Source organism: Lithohypha guttulata (genome assembly GCF_036872675.1).
Source record: "Lithohypha guttulata strain CCFEE 5908 chromosome Unknown scaffold_2, whole genome shotgun sequence".
Classification (NCBI taxonomy): domain Eukaryota; kingdom Fungi; phylum Ascomycota; class Eurotiomycetes; order Chaetothyriales; family Trichomeriaceae; genus Lithohypha; species Lithohypha guttulata.
The window spans coordinates 4,403,017-4,418,965 of record NW_027042751.1 but is presented as its reverse complement, the minus strand read 5'-3'; the positions used below and the strand labels follow the sequence as shown (position 1 = coordinate 4,418,965).

At 49.3% G+C, this 15,949-nt stretch overlaps 6 protein-coding genes across 6 annotated transcripts; 4 read left to right on the top strand and 2 right to left on the bottom strand.

The window, feature by feature from the left end:
- Positions 1-1,642: 1,642 nt before the first annotated feature.
- On the top strand, positions 1,643-3,301 carry LTR64_003731 (uncharacterized protein; the record flags this gene model as incomplete). The annotated part of the gene is given in 2 exon segments (XM_064898083.1): positions 1,643-2,876; positions 2,892-3,301. The coding sequence occupies 2 exon segments, from the start codon at positions 1,643-1,645 to the stop codon at positions 3,299-3,301; spliced, it is 1,644 nt and encodes a 547-aa protein (XP_064757033.1).
- A 526-nt stretch (positions 3,302-3,827) lies between these two features.
- LTR64_003730 (uncharacterized protein) lies at positions 3,828-5,486 on the top strand (the record flags this gene model as incomplete). Its single annotated transcript, XM_064898082.1, has 2 exons — positions 3,828-3,903; positions 4,243-5,486. The coding sequence occupies 2 exons, from the start codon at positions 3,828-3,830 to the stop codon at positions 5,484-5,486; spliced, it is 1,320 nt and encodes a 439-aa protein (XP_064757032.1).
- Positions 5,487-5,693: 207 nt separating this feature from the next.
- LTR64_003729 (uncharacterized protein) lies at positions 5,694-6,005 on the bottom strand (the record flags this gene model as incomplete). The annotated part of the gene is made up of 1 exon (XM_064898081.1): positions 5,694-6,005. One exon carries the CDS (start codon positions 6,003-6,005, stop codon positions 5,694-5,696), a length of 312 nt encoding a protein of 103 aa, XP_064757031.1.
- A 483-nt stretch (positions 6,006-6,488) lies between these two features.
- LTR64_003728 (uncharacterized protein) lies at positions 6,489-7,289 on the bottom strand (the record flags this gene model as incomplete). Its single annotated transcript, XM_064898080.1, has 2 exons — positions 6,489-7,235; positions 7,266-7,289. 2 exons carry the CDS (start codon positions 7,287-7,289, stop codon positions 6,489-6,491), a joined length of 771 nt encoding a protein of 256 aa, XP_064757030.1.
- Positions 7,290-8,458: 1,169 nt separating this feature from the next.
- Positions 8,459-11,234, top strand: LTR64_003727 (uncharacterized protein; the record flags this gene model as incomplete). Its single annotated transcript, XM_064898079.1, has 2 exons — positions 8,459-10,229; positions 10,291-11,234. The coding sequence occupies 2 exons, from the start codon at positions 8,459-8,461 to the stop codon at positions 11,232-11,234; spliced, it is 2,715 nt and encodes a 904-aa protein (XP_064757029.1).
- Positions 11,235-11,874: 640 nt separating this feature from the next.
- LTR64_003726 (uncharacterized protein) lies at positions 11,875-15,249 on the top strand (the record flags this gene model as incomplete). The annotated part of the gene is made up of 1 exon (XM_064898078.1): positions 11,875-15,249. The coding sequence occupies one exon, from the start codon at positions 11,875-11,877 to the stop codon at positions 15,247-15,249; it is 3,375 nt and encodes a 1,124-aa protein (XP_064757028.1).
- Positions 15,250-15,949: the final 700 nt, after the last annotated feature.

Here is a 15,949-nt window from a genome sequence, read left to right as displayed (position 1 = left end):
CGATCATGTTGGCTAGTCAGCTTGTCATGCCGTTCATTCCACTCTTGCAGGAAGCAAGCGCATCTTTTCACTTTCCATCACGCTCATCGGGCGAGTCTCCTTGATGCTATCTCGTCCATCAAGATCCATCATCATCCATCAAGCCCAGCGTGGACCACCGAACCACCTGTCGCGCTATGGAACCATGCCTTGACCACCCTCGTTCTGTTTCGCTCCTATTAACCCTTGACCCGACTGAGGCGACGTGACTTGTCTCTGATTCCGGGACACCACGCGTAGACGACGCTTACTTGCTTGCTTCTCAGCCGACAATACCACACACATCCTGCGCCTCGCCGCCATCCTTTCTCTTCTTGTCCACACCTAGCCCAGTTTCTGTCTGATCATGCTTTTGCTTTTGTTCCCACATCCACTGCATACGCACTGCGTTTCCCGCACTATTTTCTCCCCTTCAGCACCGCTTCCGCGCTATCCTCCTCAGCCTGTCCGAGCTAAATGCGGTGATTCAACCGCCGGTCATTCTTGTCTCGCCGTGTCTTTCGTACCATGCCAGCCATGATCCTTCTCAAACATCACTCATCACGGCTGTCCACCTGGGCAATCATCGAGCCTGTTGACCGATGGAGTCCGAGCTTCTTGAACGATTGGACCGTGTAGCCGTATGTTGGAACCTGCTCTCTTCTTGATCCTTCGCTGGCGCAGGCTCCAGACATCAAGCCGAGCCTCGAACACATCCCTTCCGTCCACGACAGCTTTCTCACTCAATTTGCCTGAGATGTCTGCACTACGTTTGCACGAGCACGAATGCAACACGCACCACTCGCCCTGAACTTCCGTGCGTTACGCGCTACGCCGCTCACCTGGACCTCATTCATACACTTTCAAGTGATCAGCCCTCTTTGATCCATCCAAGGCCTTGCGTCGCTGCTAGCAGCCACAAACTTTGCCAGGTCGCCATGCTGGCTTCATCCTCTCTGAAAATAATAGTCCCTCTCCTCTACCATGCAAGGTCCACTCTTGCTCACTTCCCTCGCGTTTGACATACTTGTTACCTGTTGAGTTTGGTGTCAAATCCAGCGGTACTGATGGCGTTGGCGGTGACTATGACTTTCCCCTTCCGACTTTCATCATTGCTTTGCCTTGCATTCCCCACTCCGAGTCTTAGGTTGCTGTGTTCATGCCATTGACTTGCATTCCACGGATAAACTGTTTTGATGCACAGGTCCCAAACAAATCCTATCTCGTCGCCTGTGTTGAATCACTACTGCCCGGAAGCAGCTCCTCAATTTGTTAACAATCCAATCCAGCATCCGACCGGCAGTACCACACTTCACCCGGACCATTCACTTCCTTGGACACTGTTGCCTATACCTAACTACACCCTCGGTTTCTAGTGATGGTTTACACAACAAGTCACTAACGCTCTCATGTTTGGGCGTACAGTCTTACGAATTGCAGCAATCCCTCATCATCAATGTCTTCAATGTTGGTCCTTCATCCTCGTCCGATAGAGTCAAGCATCAGTCAGTACCGACCAGAGTCAACTTCTCACAGTGACTACGGTTTGGGAAGGTCGAATGTTGGGAGCAAGAGTGGGGGTGACCTCTTCCTGGGATTTCCGGCACTGCCAGCAGTCGAAGAAATGACAGCTCCTTCTTTGTACAATGGCAACTCAGCCTACAGGCAAGATTATCCCTACATGGTCGAGCAACGAATTCCCAGCACAAGCGGCCGGAATGTCCCACCACAAACATATTCGTCAGATGCCAGTACGATTACACGGCCAACGTATCCAGACAGACGTCCGTCGAATGCCTACACCTACCATCCAATCGTGATAAAGCCTGAGCCAGAAGAGCAAATAGCTGCACATCTCCAGATACCACAATCTGTGAATGACAGTAAAGGAAGCTTGGCTGAATTCGCGGCACAAATGACCTGCTTGTTCTGGTTCGAAAAATCTGGTACCCTGAGATACTCTGAAGCCTTGCCACAGGGTTCTATACCGGATCGAGCTTTGCATCCGGATGCCGTACCATCTATAGGGTTTACGAAATGGGTTACCACAATTCTATCCACAACACAAGTCGGCAAGAATGTGGTGCTGTTAGCCTTGTTGTTCATCTACAGGCTGAAGCAGGTCAATCCGGAGGTCAGCGGCAAGAAAGGCAGCGAGTTCAGGTTGTTGACTATAGCATTGATGTTGGGCAACAAGTTTCTGGACGACAATACCTACACAAACAAAACGTGGGCGGAAGTGTCGGGTATCTCTGTGAATGAAATACATATAATGGAAGTGGAATTTCTCAGTAATATGAGGTACGCTCTGTTCGCATCCGAGGAGCAGTGGGCGGAATGGAAGGGCAAGCTGGGCAGGTTTGGGTCGTTCTACGAGAAAGCATCAAGGTTCACCTCGTCGCCAGCTGCATCGCCAACCACACCGATCTCACACACCATATCACACAAGCTTCCATCACCACAGTCAAGCTCGAGATTCACGAATGGTCACTATACTAGTTTACCGAACCCACTTCATACAATCCCTCAGTTACCTCGATCCCCTGCTAGGAACACGCCAGGATTTAGTATGCCATTTGAAAGAAAGAGAAGTTTGGACACATCCTATGACCTGCCTCCGGCGAAACGAGTACAACCCTTTTCCGCGAGCACAAATGTATCACCTGAAGCCTACACCCCTGTCTCAGTCAACACACCAGATTCAAATGGCACGGCATATTCGTACGAGTCGTCAACTCGGTTGCCACAGCTGACTGTTCCAACCTTACCATATCCGAACCATCGAACCAATAGTCAGGTCAACTCCCTCGGCCTTTCTGAAACTCGGGCAATGAGTTCTGTGTACTCAAATACCAACGGTAACTCTTATCCAGTAACATCGGCGTCTGCCTTACCAGCAAACGTGCCAACATTGCCATTGCCAGTTACTGGAGGCTTGGCTTCAGCATCTCGAGCACCAAGTCAGGTCGGCTCAGCACACACGTCTCCCACCAATATGTATGGAGTGTCGACTCCAACACGGCCAGGTCTTTCTCCTTCGTACTTCCTCATGAACAGAAGCTCACCATATCGACCTGTCCGCAATGTCAATACGTTATTATATCCTCCACCATCAGGTGCAATGCAAAATTCGATCAAACCCATCGATTACCAGCAAATGCACTACCAGCCACTGAGCAAAAATTCCACCGAGCTACGAGCAGGGCCTATGCCTTGTCTGCAGCCAGACGCCTGGCACGGCCCTGTTTCCACACCCATTCATCAAGCTTATCATCCATATTAGGAATCTGGATATTTCAAGCTTTCTAGTCATATCACTCGATTTACTAGTTCGAATTCGTTTTTACTGCATAGCGACGGATGTGGGTATGGCAGATATTGAGCGTTCAAGCGAACTACAAGGCTTACGAAAAGTCCATAGAGGACAACAAGTCACACCCGAAGTGGTGAAAAGCAGCGTTTTTAGCTGCAAAAATCTTCACATAATGTTATCATTGATAACAGTTTATAAACATACGACCTCAAGGTCCAATACTGAGAAAAGTATACCAGGAATTGAGCAAGAATATCGCAACGAATTTGAGCTCTGAGCCCTCCTTTTTACCCCTCCAGTTTCTGATTGTAAATTGAGTTTAGCTTGCCTTGAAATGATAGTAGTAATCCTACGTATGTTTCACGTGATATCATCGTTCGCCTTGCTCGTGGCCGTGGCCGTTTTTATCTTTCTTTAGACTCGCAATCACATGCAATTCTTCAACAACAGGTTCGTCGCGGAGCATGGACTCGCACGATTAAGAGTATAGCTTGCGATGTCGCTCCACTCGACTGGTCGTCAACGTGAGCATGCGCAAAACACTTCTGCTGGTGTTTATCCACGGCTTCAAAGTAAGACAAGTCCACCACCTCAACATTTTCTCAAACACTCATGCGATTCTATAGGGAGGTGACGATACCTTTGGAACATTTCCAGCTCACTTGCGAGCATTGGTCAGCCATGTGCTGCCTAATGTGAGCGTGGTTGCAATAACCTATCCCAGGTACGAGACTCGAGGAGATCTCAAGGATTGTGTGTCGCGCTTTCGAGAATGGTTGGAGAACAAGGTCATAGACCTGGAGGTCGCAAAGTACGTATGGACTATGGTTGAGAAGGGGGATATACTGACTGGCGTGGTAGTGGCACTCCCTCACCTACAGTTGACCCTGCAGTACATACCATTCTCATAGGACATTCTATGGGAGGTATCGTGGCTGCAGAGACACTCCTCAGTCTGGCGAAAGAGCAGCCGATTCCTGCATCGACCTCGAAGCTGAATCCAGACGCACCCAATTTCCCCTCGAACACGACGCTCAGTTCCTCAACTGGCACTTCCCGTCCGAATCCTGCTCCAGATGTTGGTCCTTCGAACTTCATGTTCCCTCATGTGCAGGGAATTCTTGCATTTGATACACCTTTCTTGGGACTTGCGCCTGAAATGATAGCACATAATCTCGAAGGCGGACACAAGTTTGCAACAAGTGCATTCAATACCTACAACGAGGTATCCTCGCTGTTCGGGTGGGGAGGAAAAGATGGTTCTGCTGCAAGTGGCGCAAGTACCCCGCCAAAAGTACCGGCTGGTGCACTACCTCCTCCTGTTTCTGCCACTAATATGGCAGACGCTGCTGCGGCTCCGAGATGGTCCTCGTGGGGCAAGTATGCAATGTTCGCAGGTGCCGCTGGCGCAGTCGCAGCTGGTGGTGCGGCAGCCCTATATTCGCAGCGAGAGAAGATCTCTGCAGGTTGGGGTTGGGCTTCCTCCCATCTATTGTTTGTCGGTGATCTAGCGAAAGCAGAGCGTCTACGCCAAAGGGTAGATCAAGTCAACAAGCAATGTGTCGAGCGTGGAATAGGCGCTGCAAACTTATACACAAACTTGGGACGAGGTGCGAGAGAAGGCTACGGTCTCACTGAAACCTTATCAGGTCGAGACAGGACGTTTTGCAACCTGCCCGCAGCTGTCAAAGAAGGCAGAGACTTGTCCATGCAGAAGAACCCCTGCCTCAAATGGATCAAAACAGTGAATGAGATGGCCAAGGACGAAACAAGTGCACACATGAGCATGTTCTACCCCAAGGACAACCCAGGATTCTACACCCTGGGCCAAGCTTCGAAAGAGATTATCGCTAGCTGGATTGACCAGAGTTGGTACAAAAGCAGCTCCGGAAAAGCTGACGAAGAAGAGTTAGACGAGACGATAAATTCAAGCTCGATCGGGAGAGACTGGGAGGGTCTGGATAAGACTGCTGGTCAAGAAGGGGAAGGGCTGCAGATGCGTGAAGAAGAGCTTGATGATGGCAAGGATCCTGATACAGCCATGCTTGAGGGTAGTATCATTGTTGATAAAAGCCCCAGTGGCAGCACGATAATGGAGTCTATGGCTGCGGAAGGGAAAGTGCCTTTGCCACAGAGCAATACACGAGAACTTTGATATTGCGGGTTTATGCATTTGAAAAGCCATGTTCATACGTTATACGAAGTAATGAGAGCATTTGATAGAGAAGTAGGATTGGTAGAATGCACAAGTTGCTGAAGTATTACTGTCTGCCGTCTGCTGCTCATACCAGCGTGCATCTCTTTCGATTGTTCGCAAATAACAAGATCTCACACCTCCTCCCTCTTTTTCCGTCCTATCTTCCTATCCCGTCTGACCCCCCGCCACCCCAGTCCCCGGCTTCCTACTCTCCCCCTCATTCGACATCCCTTCACACCCCGTCAAATCTCCCGCGGCCTTTTCCACCGTTCCCAAAATACTACTCTGCTGCGGTGTGCCTCTGTTCTCGTTTGCCTTTCTCATGTCTTGCACGGCGTCTTGTTTGGTTTGTTCGCCGGATTGGTAGCCGAGCGTGGAGGCGACGGCGCCTTGGACGTAGCGGGCGTGGGCGCCGACCATGGAGGGTTGCTCGGATGAGGATTTGGAGGGGTCTTCGACTGTGATGGGGCGGGACATTTTTGTGGGTTGTGTATGGATTGTGTATGGGTAGTAAGGTTATGTATGGGTGATTCGATTGACGGTGTGTCCTGAGTTTTGTTCTGGTTGTGTAGAAGATGTAAACGTGTGTTCAGAAGGACAGGCGTGGTTTGTGTTATGTCTCATGCACATACAAGAGGCAAGACAATCAATGACCTCAAGTAAATCTGGTGACATCATCCGGTCGATGTGGGGCTTTACAAGTGTCCAGAGACTCCAGGGGTGCATCTCTTTTACATCAGCTGGTGATCCTCCGTGAATCAACAAACATGCTCAAATGCCAAATTATGACTTGAGACTGTCGTGCGAAGCGACCATGAATGTATACTTAAAATGGTGACAACCGATCGTGACGATTAACGACGATTTGTTCACGCACGTAGGTCACACATCGTCACATCTCCCAGCTTGTCGGCCTTTCAACTCTCCCAGCCATGGCCAGAGCCTTTCAATAAACAAGCCTCAAACGAGTCTATATACCAGCTTCTCTGCACTCACGGGTTGCATCCAACTTTCATTCCTGTCCTGCTTTCGATCAGTCATCAGACCAGAGCCTAGGAGCTGAAACCCATCTTCCACTACCTTCTCTAAACCACCAGGCATTATGCGAACCGTGTTGGGTTTGAGTCTCTCACCACCTTTAGACAGCCATTGATAGAAATTGACCGCGAAAGCTTTTGCTTCCGGATTCGCAGGCAAATTCATGCCTTTGTATTGCACCTCTTCCCCTAGTCCCTCCCATACTGCACCATAGCTTGGTTCAACGGGCAGTTCTGCTGTTTGAGCCCAAGCTCCTCCTTGGACTGAGCGAACCACCGCCATTTGACCATGTGGCTTCATGAGCTTGCTAATTGATTCCACAGTATGTCCTTCCGAGATGCAATCATATGCTAAGTCTAGTCCTTCGCCGTTGGTGAGCTGAGATACTGTCCACTGCCAATCCGTGCGGTAGTCAACCAGATGATCGTAAGCGTACGGCTGATTTTGAAGCCATTCGAAATGTCTTGGACTCGCTGCTCCTATCAGCTTGATGTCCTCTTTTGCATGATGAGCAAGCTGTGCAGCATATAAGCTGACAGATGTTGATGCACCATAAATGAACAGCGTTCGTGCTGCTCGTAGTGGTTGTATCTGTCCTTCGCTTCTGCGGAAATCCGTCTCCTTGATCCAAGGCGCAGTCAGTCCAAGTCTGTTGCTTCCAAACAAGGCCTGTGCAGCCGTCAAGCCGCATAAGCTTACACTCGCTGCCTCTTCAAAGGTCATTGAATCAGGAATCCGCCAGATCAAATCCGAAGGCACAGCCACGTATTCAGCGAAAGCTCCTGGACGGTGGTTCACACTGGAAGCACCCTGAAGAAAACCAGCAACGCGACTCCCGACCTTCAGATGAGCGTTAGATCTGACTGAATGGCCACATCTTTCGACAACACCCGCAAAGTCACTCCCTAAGATTCGAGGTGGATTTGAATCAGGGCTAGCCGATGCCAATGGATCGAACGTATATAGAGCATCTACCGGGTTGAGTGCTATAGCGTGGACGCGAACTAAGATTTCTGCGGCAGTTAAGTCAGATATTGGTACGTCGCTGACAATAGCTGTGCATCGAGTTGAGTCAAGGACTAAAGCACGCATGATGGTGGTTGAGAGTTATGTGGGTGCTACCGGTAGCTAGACCACTTGTAATCTCCTTCTTGAAGCTTAACGGGTGACGGGGTGAAGCTCGTGAGGTGTGCATTGTGGGTTTGACATCTGCTGGATCAAGCTGGTATAAGTGTTTGACGAGATGACTGCGGTCTGGTCGATGCTGCAATGGATGCTATGGCTGATAAGTCAGCTATCCTACAGATCGAGTCGTCGTAGCCTTAAACCGATAAGTAAGCACGCCCTACTGTTGACATCGAAGCCAGGTGAGAAACTGGCCGCCTTCTACCCCTTCACAAAGATCCTTGACGGCTGAAATGCTTGACCTGAAAGCTCGAGTGCAGAGCGCGGTCCAGGAACAGCGATTTTTATTCCTTCACACCTATCCTTTTGATCTACCATCTGCCAATTTCCTTCCAAAACGACACGTCGCGAGTCGTAAGGCATTCCCGCGACCACCTCCCATGCCTCAGTACTTCTGTAACAACTCACAAAATTGTATGGTTCTCCAGGATATTTTGCAAGCATAGGCAATCTCGTTCACGAATATTGTAGCGAGCTAAATCGGGATGGCCATCTGCCAGCAAAGCGAACTCATTTTTGTTACTAGGCGTTCTGGTCAAGATGTGCCCGCATGAAGCCAAGAAAATAAGCGAATACGCAGATGAAGAGGTGTAACACTACAAATCACATCTTATCCAGTAGCACGCAATGCCTGACCTCCTGCTTGACATGGGCAAGTTTTGTTTGGAAGATATCTTGTCTTTCTCGGCAAGGCGCTGTTCCAGAGGATGCCTCGCCTTTCTAGATTCTTGTCGCGTGTGAAGAACAAATCAGGCACGATACCAGATCCCACCATCAGTAACTCGAATAGCAGCACTACAAATGAGTCCGTTCACGATGATCGAAAGTCTCCGCCTGGCAATAGCAGCGCGCCATCCGAATCTACTGTTCAACCAGAACCACTAACACATCCGCCGCGGGTACTGCTACCATACAACGGTGTGGACAACGCTGCGCTAGAAAGCGACAACAAACCCGTAGAGCACACGATCACACGCAGTGAACCTACACCGAGCGACGACAGTGTCCTGCCGTCTGGCTGGGAACGTAGACGCAACCAAGATGGCAAGGTCTATTATGTGGACCACAACACGAAAGCAACAACATGGGTTCATCCCTCCATAAGTGGAGCTCCACCTCTACCTCCAGGATGGGAGATCAGGGCCAACGACGTCGGCAAGCTCTACTATGTCAATCACAACACCAAAACGACAACGTGGGACCGTCCTCTGCTGTCAGCGACATCCACGATGGTGGCCCAAGAGAGTATCACTCAACCTGAGGCACAACTCAGTGAGCTGGATGCAAGTATGGGTGGTCTTGCATTGCAGCCGTCAGCGGTGAGGGCAAACTCGTTATACCGTCGACCTCTTGTGGGAAAGTCGATCCGCTTGCTCAAAATCAAATCTGGCCAGGCAGATGACATGCTTTCCTGCACACTCCAAGAGACGCCTTTTCCTCCAGCTGAAACATATCATGCAATGTCATACTACTGGGGTGATCCTGGTAACGAGGTGCCTATACTTGTCAACGAGCAAGTTGTTCACATTAGGAGAAATCTATATGGAATCATGTGCCAGTTGAGACAAGAAGGAAAACAGCATGCTTACTGGACCGATGCTATCTGTATCAATCAGTCGGACAATACTGAAAAGACCAGTCAAGTCCAGATGATGAGGGAAATCTATGCACGTGCTGTGCATGTTCTGATTTGGCTTGGACCGGAGGAAGCGACGGATCGCCAAGGTATAGACTTGATGCAGCGGGTTTACGACACACTGGGGATGCGCAAACTACCCATTCATCGCCAGAGTCAGACAGAGCAACTCATCAACCTAGCTCTTCCTCGCTACCTCGATCCTATATGGGAGCACGTGGCCCTCATCTTCAAAGCGCGATGGTTTAGGCGAATTTGGATATTGCAAGAGTTTATTGTTTCGAAGTCGCACGAATTCCGTCGTGGTAGCTTGATCATCAGCTCCGAATTGATGTGGGCGTTCATACTGAACTTACTGGTATATGAACAGTTGGGAATGATGGCTTTGCATCAAGCTATGAACTCTGCTTGGTGGCCTTGGATGTATCGGCTTGAATATGATCCCTCAGCTGGATCGTCTGGGTGGTCGATGAGTTTAATGCAGTTGATGACAATGAGTAGTTCTATATACGAAGCCACTGATGGACGCGACAAGATCTTTGCTCTTGTAGGACTGGCGAAAGATGGAGACGCAAGCATTATCGATTACAATAAGGACCATAAGACCATCTTGCTGGATGTGGCACTTCGCAAATTTGGCGTCAGGTATCAAGGCCGCGGACAATTGAGTGGCATCATGCTTTTTTGGCATATTGCTCGTGTTGATCGCTTGTATGGATTGCCCTCCTGGGTTTGTGACTATCAGTCGGTGCCGAAGTTCAATGCTTTTCCGCTTCAATTCGGACAGTCACGGTTCGTAGGAGGCGTGGAAGATACCCCAAACATAAACGTCGAGACTCCAGGTAAGCTTAACCTTCTGTATTACGTGTGAGTGGTAGAAGACATTTGGCTGATATAGGCCAGTGCTGCGTATTGTTGCCAGGATCTTCGACGAAGTCAATACCATAATACCTGGCCAGCCCTGGAACGATCTGCCTGTAATTCCGGGGGACGTGTCCAAAATAGGAGGCTATCTCATGTTCACAAGGGAGCCCTTCCGTTCCTACTTAATCGGTATGAGAGATTGGATACGCCAACGCTACGACCTGGCTCGAGATCTCGGCCTCTACCCAGAGGAGCCTGACGGCTCAATGACAAAAATGGAAGAGATGATGACCTTTGGCAAAGCAACCAGAAGTGCTGTAGCACTCTTATGGCGAGCACTAACCTGTGACAAGGACAAAGCCGATGGATTGCGATTGCCTAAGAGGCTGAGCATTGCCTTTGCAGCTTTCACGATGTGGCATGAGATAGTATCGAGCCTATATCTGGACCCCGACTATGTGGATGGAAGTCTACCCATGTTGATGGCGACTCGACCTCTCGAATTCCAGGCTCCTGATCGATGGGGTCCAGTTCGAACATCTATGCCGCTGCCTCTTCCAGACGTGCCCAATATTGCGGCATTAGCTCATCCCAACCAGACAACTCATCCACGTGAGGGAACCCTCGATCCCAGACTTCGAATAGACAATCTTGTCCCTGGTGGTGACTCTGAGTCACTTGCGAACCGCTTAGCAAGATTGAACACACTTATGACGCCTTTCGACAGCCTCTTTGGTCAGTGGTGTTATGGTAGGAAGTTCTTCTCCACAAAGCGAGGATATATGGGATGGGTTCCAGAGGGTGCTCAAGCAGGCGATCGACTATGCGTTTTTCATGGTTCGAGAATGCTTTTCGTGATTCGCTCCGTGCCTGATAGGAAGGACTCATTCAGGATAATTGGGGCTACTTATGTGCACGGTCTCATGTATGGCGGTGCTATGGCTATGGGTAAAGGCGAGGACAAGACGTTATTCATTATATAGTTCGGAAAATGAAAGTATGCCAAGTCATGAGTACAACTGAAGGTCAGTACTCTGATCTATACCATAACGACTGTTTTGGCTGTGCTAGTAACCAGAATCTAAAGTATGCGTGTGCCTTGTGAGGACGAGGAGTGACAGCAATAATCGTGATGTGCAATCTTGGGCAGTGCTCGAGCCGCGGCAGGCACGTGTCCACTAATCGTGGCTGGCATTCACGCCAACGGCTGAGCCAGAAAATGGCTTGTATTTAGGCAAGAGATTCAGCTTGCATGTCCTCCATATGACACCACTCGAATGCTACTCGTGTGTCGCACTCCATTCGACTCGCGAGTTCAGGCTACATTCAAAGTTCCTCGAGCAAGCCACGCATTCACTAATGACGCGTGATCGTGACTGAACAGTGTTGGTGATTCGAGCGATGCGTGAGCAGACATGGAGGCCCTCGTTGTCCGTGGGCAAGCACTGGTATCCAGGCTGCCACGACAGCTTGAACTTGCATAGCCTCATGCTGGGCTTTGCATGCTTGTCAACTTGGCGTGCATGATGTCTTCCAGCCTACACGTTGCCGCCATGAAGGACAGGCAGAAGGCTACCTTTTTTGTTCAATGTATAGTCACCTTCATTATGTCCACTAGACAAGATGGAAGCGCTGGTAGCACTAAGTCTAGCGTGCAACGTGCTCACGGTAATAGACAGCAGTGTGAAGCTTTGCAAGGGCCTGAAGGCGGTCTACGACACGAATGGTGCGACAGCGGAGAACCAGGACCTTCAAAAGTCCTCAGCCGAGTTGAGACGTATAACAGAAAGTTTGGACAACTCCATCAAGCCTGCGAATTTATCAAATAAACTCAGTAGAGATGAAATCAAGCTGTTAGATATAGCCAAACGTTGCGACAGTATAGCAATAGAGCTACAGGATTTGACATCACCTTTCACTGCCATCACGGGGCGTCGAAACCGAATCACATTGGCTTGGAAGACTGTAAAAGACAAGAAAAAGGTCGAGGGAAAACAGCAACTACTCGCTCAGTATCAACAACATCTACAAACAAAGTTGTTAGTGAACATACTCAATCAACACAAGGTTACTGATTTGGAGCGAACGAAGGGTGCCGCGCAACACTTAGACGCGCTAAAGCGCCTCATAGATTCGTCGACGACAAACCATAATCATCTATCAAGGCTGATAGCACAGCAAATTGCACAGATCAATGATTATACGAGCCAGGTGATACAATCGGCACAGAAGTATGACCATGAAGCAAGGCTTCTCGAGCAGCTACTGAAAAGTCTTCGCAGCAGTGGTATGAACGAACGCGAAAATACGATCGTTGGCAACCACCCTGGAACTTTGAAATGGATCTTCGCAGACCCCCCTTCGGAAAACATGGCTTCCACGGACACTAAGCCGTCCTTTGACAGCCCCTCTGCCTGGCTCGAGCAAGACACGACGATTTACTGGATTTCGGGCAAGCCTGGGTCGGGCAAGAGCGTTTTGATGAAATCTATCTCTACAAGTCCTGAAGCCTTGCGCTCTTTACAGATATGGTCCGGTGGACATGATGTCCTGATCCTACGACACTACTTCTGGCTTGCTGGTAGTGAGGCTCAGAAGAGCTTGAAAGGCTTGTTTGCGAGCTTACTCTATCAAGTCCTCCAACAGAGGAAATCCACCATAAGCACTATATTGCAGCGCAAAAGTGCAGACAGCGCGATTGAGTTCTCGGACTGGTCGGTGCAGGAATTGGAGCTAATACTCCAAGAGTTCTTATGCTCCATCAGTGATTGTGTCTGTATCTTCGTTGACGGTTTGGATGAAATGGTATCAAAAACAGATATAGACGAGGCACTTCGTTTCATGAAGCACATTGCCACAGAACAGCATATTAAGATATGCGTCTCCAGCCGTCCGACGCAGCTGTTTTGTAGAGCTTTTGATCAAGTTCCATGTCTGCACATGCACAATCTTAATGAGCCGGACATTCTCAAATACGTATGTGAGAGCCTTAAGACTCTGGAAGACCAGTATGGAACTCCTGGCCTCGACAATACTACTACGTGGATAGATGAGATTCACCATGAGTCAACTCTTCAAAATCTCACCAAGCATATAACCAAGCGTGCCGAGGGCGTCTTCTTATGGGCTGCAATAGTGCTTGGTCAAATCAGAGACGGCTTCGTCAACGCTGATACTTGGAAGATCCTGTTCGAAAGAGTTGACACTTACCCAAGAGAGCTCAACGATCTCTATAAAAGTATCTGGCGTCATATGAACGACAACGTGTCTTCGTACCTCGCAGAAGCTTCGTTGTACTTTAACTTCATGCGCTTTGACTGGGAACATGAGATGTTATACCTACAGCCCTCAATATTACTCATGACTCTTTACGCTGATGGAAAGACACAGACTGTCTTACCTACGGATATAAGAACGGTATCGTGCGATGTTCTGATTGAGCAGTGTGAGAAGATGATCACGAGGGCTCGCACTCGATGCGCAGGCTTGCTTGAAGTGAGAACCTACAAGTCCGCAGGGACTCACGAAACAATGCTAAGCAATGGCTACAAGGAACTACAAATCTACGAGGATCGACATTTCAGCTTTATCCACCGTTCGGCCATCGACTTCCTCAACGATGACGAGTTCGGCCAGAATGTTGTAAGGACTCGGTTGACTGAATCGTTCAATCCATACCACAGACTTGTCAGTGCAGTATTCGCTAAGGCGAATCTCGAGCGGTACTTCAGTGGTGAGGCGCTAAATAATCTGGCAAAAATTCTTAACAGCGGAAGGTTGCCCAAACTGGAGAGAGCCCAAAAGGTGGCACTAGTCGACAAGATAAGGGTCAGTTGGGCTGTAATGCTTTCAACGGGGCAGGCCACCAGTAACGTGGGAAATCATTCGAACAAGACTCGGACTGCATATCGGACTACTAGTCTTTCTTTACCCAGTCCAGTAAGAGTATGCAGATATGATTTTCTTGCATGGACTATAGCTAGATTTGGCGTCGACTATGCTGAATACGCACTCGGTGACCTGAGAAATAAAGTCAGCGAGAGGTACATTCAATTTCTGTTGACAATAGTCATGCCAGGCGACGACTATGGCTCTGACATAGATCACTGTGCTGTTGAGTATCTCTTGAGCTACGTGCCAGATTTGAACTTCGTCTTTGTAGACCGCCCGTCACCAAACCACTTGCCAGCTTCTCTCTTGTCGTGTCTGATTGCAAAGTGGCCAACGAACAGAAGGTATAACCTTCGAGGACGATCGAACACTGAGGCGGTTAGATCTCAGTTGGCACCGATGGTGCTGAACTGGTCCAAGATTGTCAAGGCCTTTTGGTCAGCTGGTCATGCATTTGAGAGACGATCGCCTATTCGAGTCAGCTGGAACGCGACGCTTCGTCTCAGTTTCAACAACTCGATGTCCTCTGCAGGATATTGCGACGAGAGCAGCATTCTGTTAGAGATCAGCGACGGGCACCTGCTCAAGCTAATGCTGGTCTATTTTGAGATGGTCGATTTGCCATTCGATTTGCAAGAACTGGCCAGATCAAGTTCATCTCAATGTCCCGTCCGCCCGGTATTAGTAGGTAGAGCGGGAAAAGGAAGGCCTCCCGGAAAGCCCCTGTACAGAAAATTGCAGTGGGTTTCACTCACGGAGACACATCAACGACAATTCGATGATGTTTTCACTGAGCACACACAGAAACATTCTCTTGCCGTCCCTCCTGATTGTGAGTTGAAGGCATGGTTCGAACGTGCGTACGCTGCAGGCACACGCGTCGACGACACCGTCAGCTACATGCGAGAGATGGGCGCTATGACAATGCCAGACGACCCTGACGTCTTGTACGGTATGCCACCAATGTTTAAAGACGACCCTGACGTTAAAGACCACTCCTTGGCTAGTGTCGAGGAAGTCCATGCTACAGCCGCCCACGACGAAAGCGCATTGTCAGAAGACGACGACTGTTTCGAGGATACAGTCTCGGAGTTGACGGTATCATGAGCATGTGCATAACACACTGGGAGAGACTGCATTCTGCTCCTCCATTTGGTGCCTGCTGCTTGCTGTTGCTCGTATTCACACAATGAATTCGAGGTAAACTTTGTTACAAGGATATGACAGTCCCAGAAAAGTAGTTCGGCGCGAGTGCTCTGTACTCGGTACAAACCAAAGACGTTGGTACTTAAACAGAAACCTCCTTTCTGCAACACAAACACGAACTCAATCAGAGCAGGGAAAACTATAAAAGAGCTTCTGGAACCTCGATCGTGGTACCGGTGAATCCGCAACAAGAAGATCCATCTCATACTGGTGGTTCATTCCCCGATCTTTACTTTTCAGATAGCTAACATGCGCCTCTTCAGCAGACTTGTGATGGTGATGTGGATCCTGATTAGCTCAACATTTGCGTTCTTTCCGGTAGATCAAGAGCAATATCCAGCTCGATTCAACCTAGTTGCGCAGGTCACGTCCGATAATAACTACACCTTTTCCGTGCAAGATCCGTATGTCCATTCATTGACTGTCGGGGAACCGCTGAACGACGCGATCCTCAGCCCGTATGCGCAAGAATTTCAAACACCCACCTGGTTCTTCCTCAACGGCACCGAGTTACTCTGGAGTGCTCCAGAAAAGTCTTGCGCACCATGGCACGTGTTCTTCTACTCTAGTAGTATCAACCAAGGTATGTATTGCAAGCTCA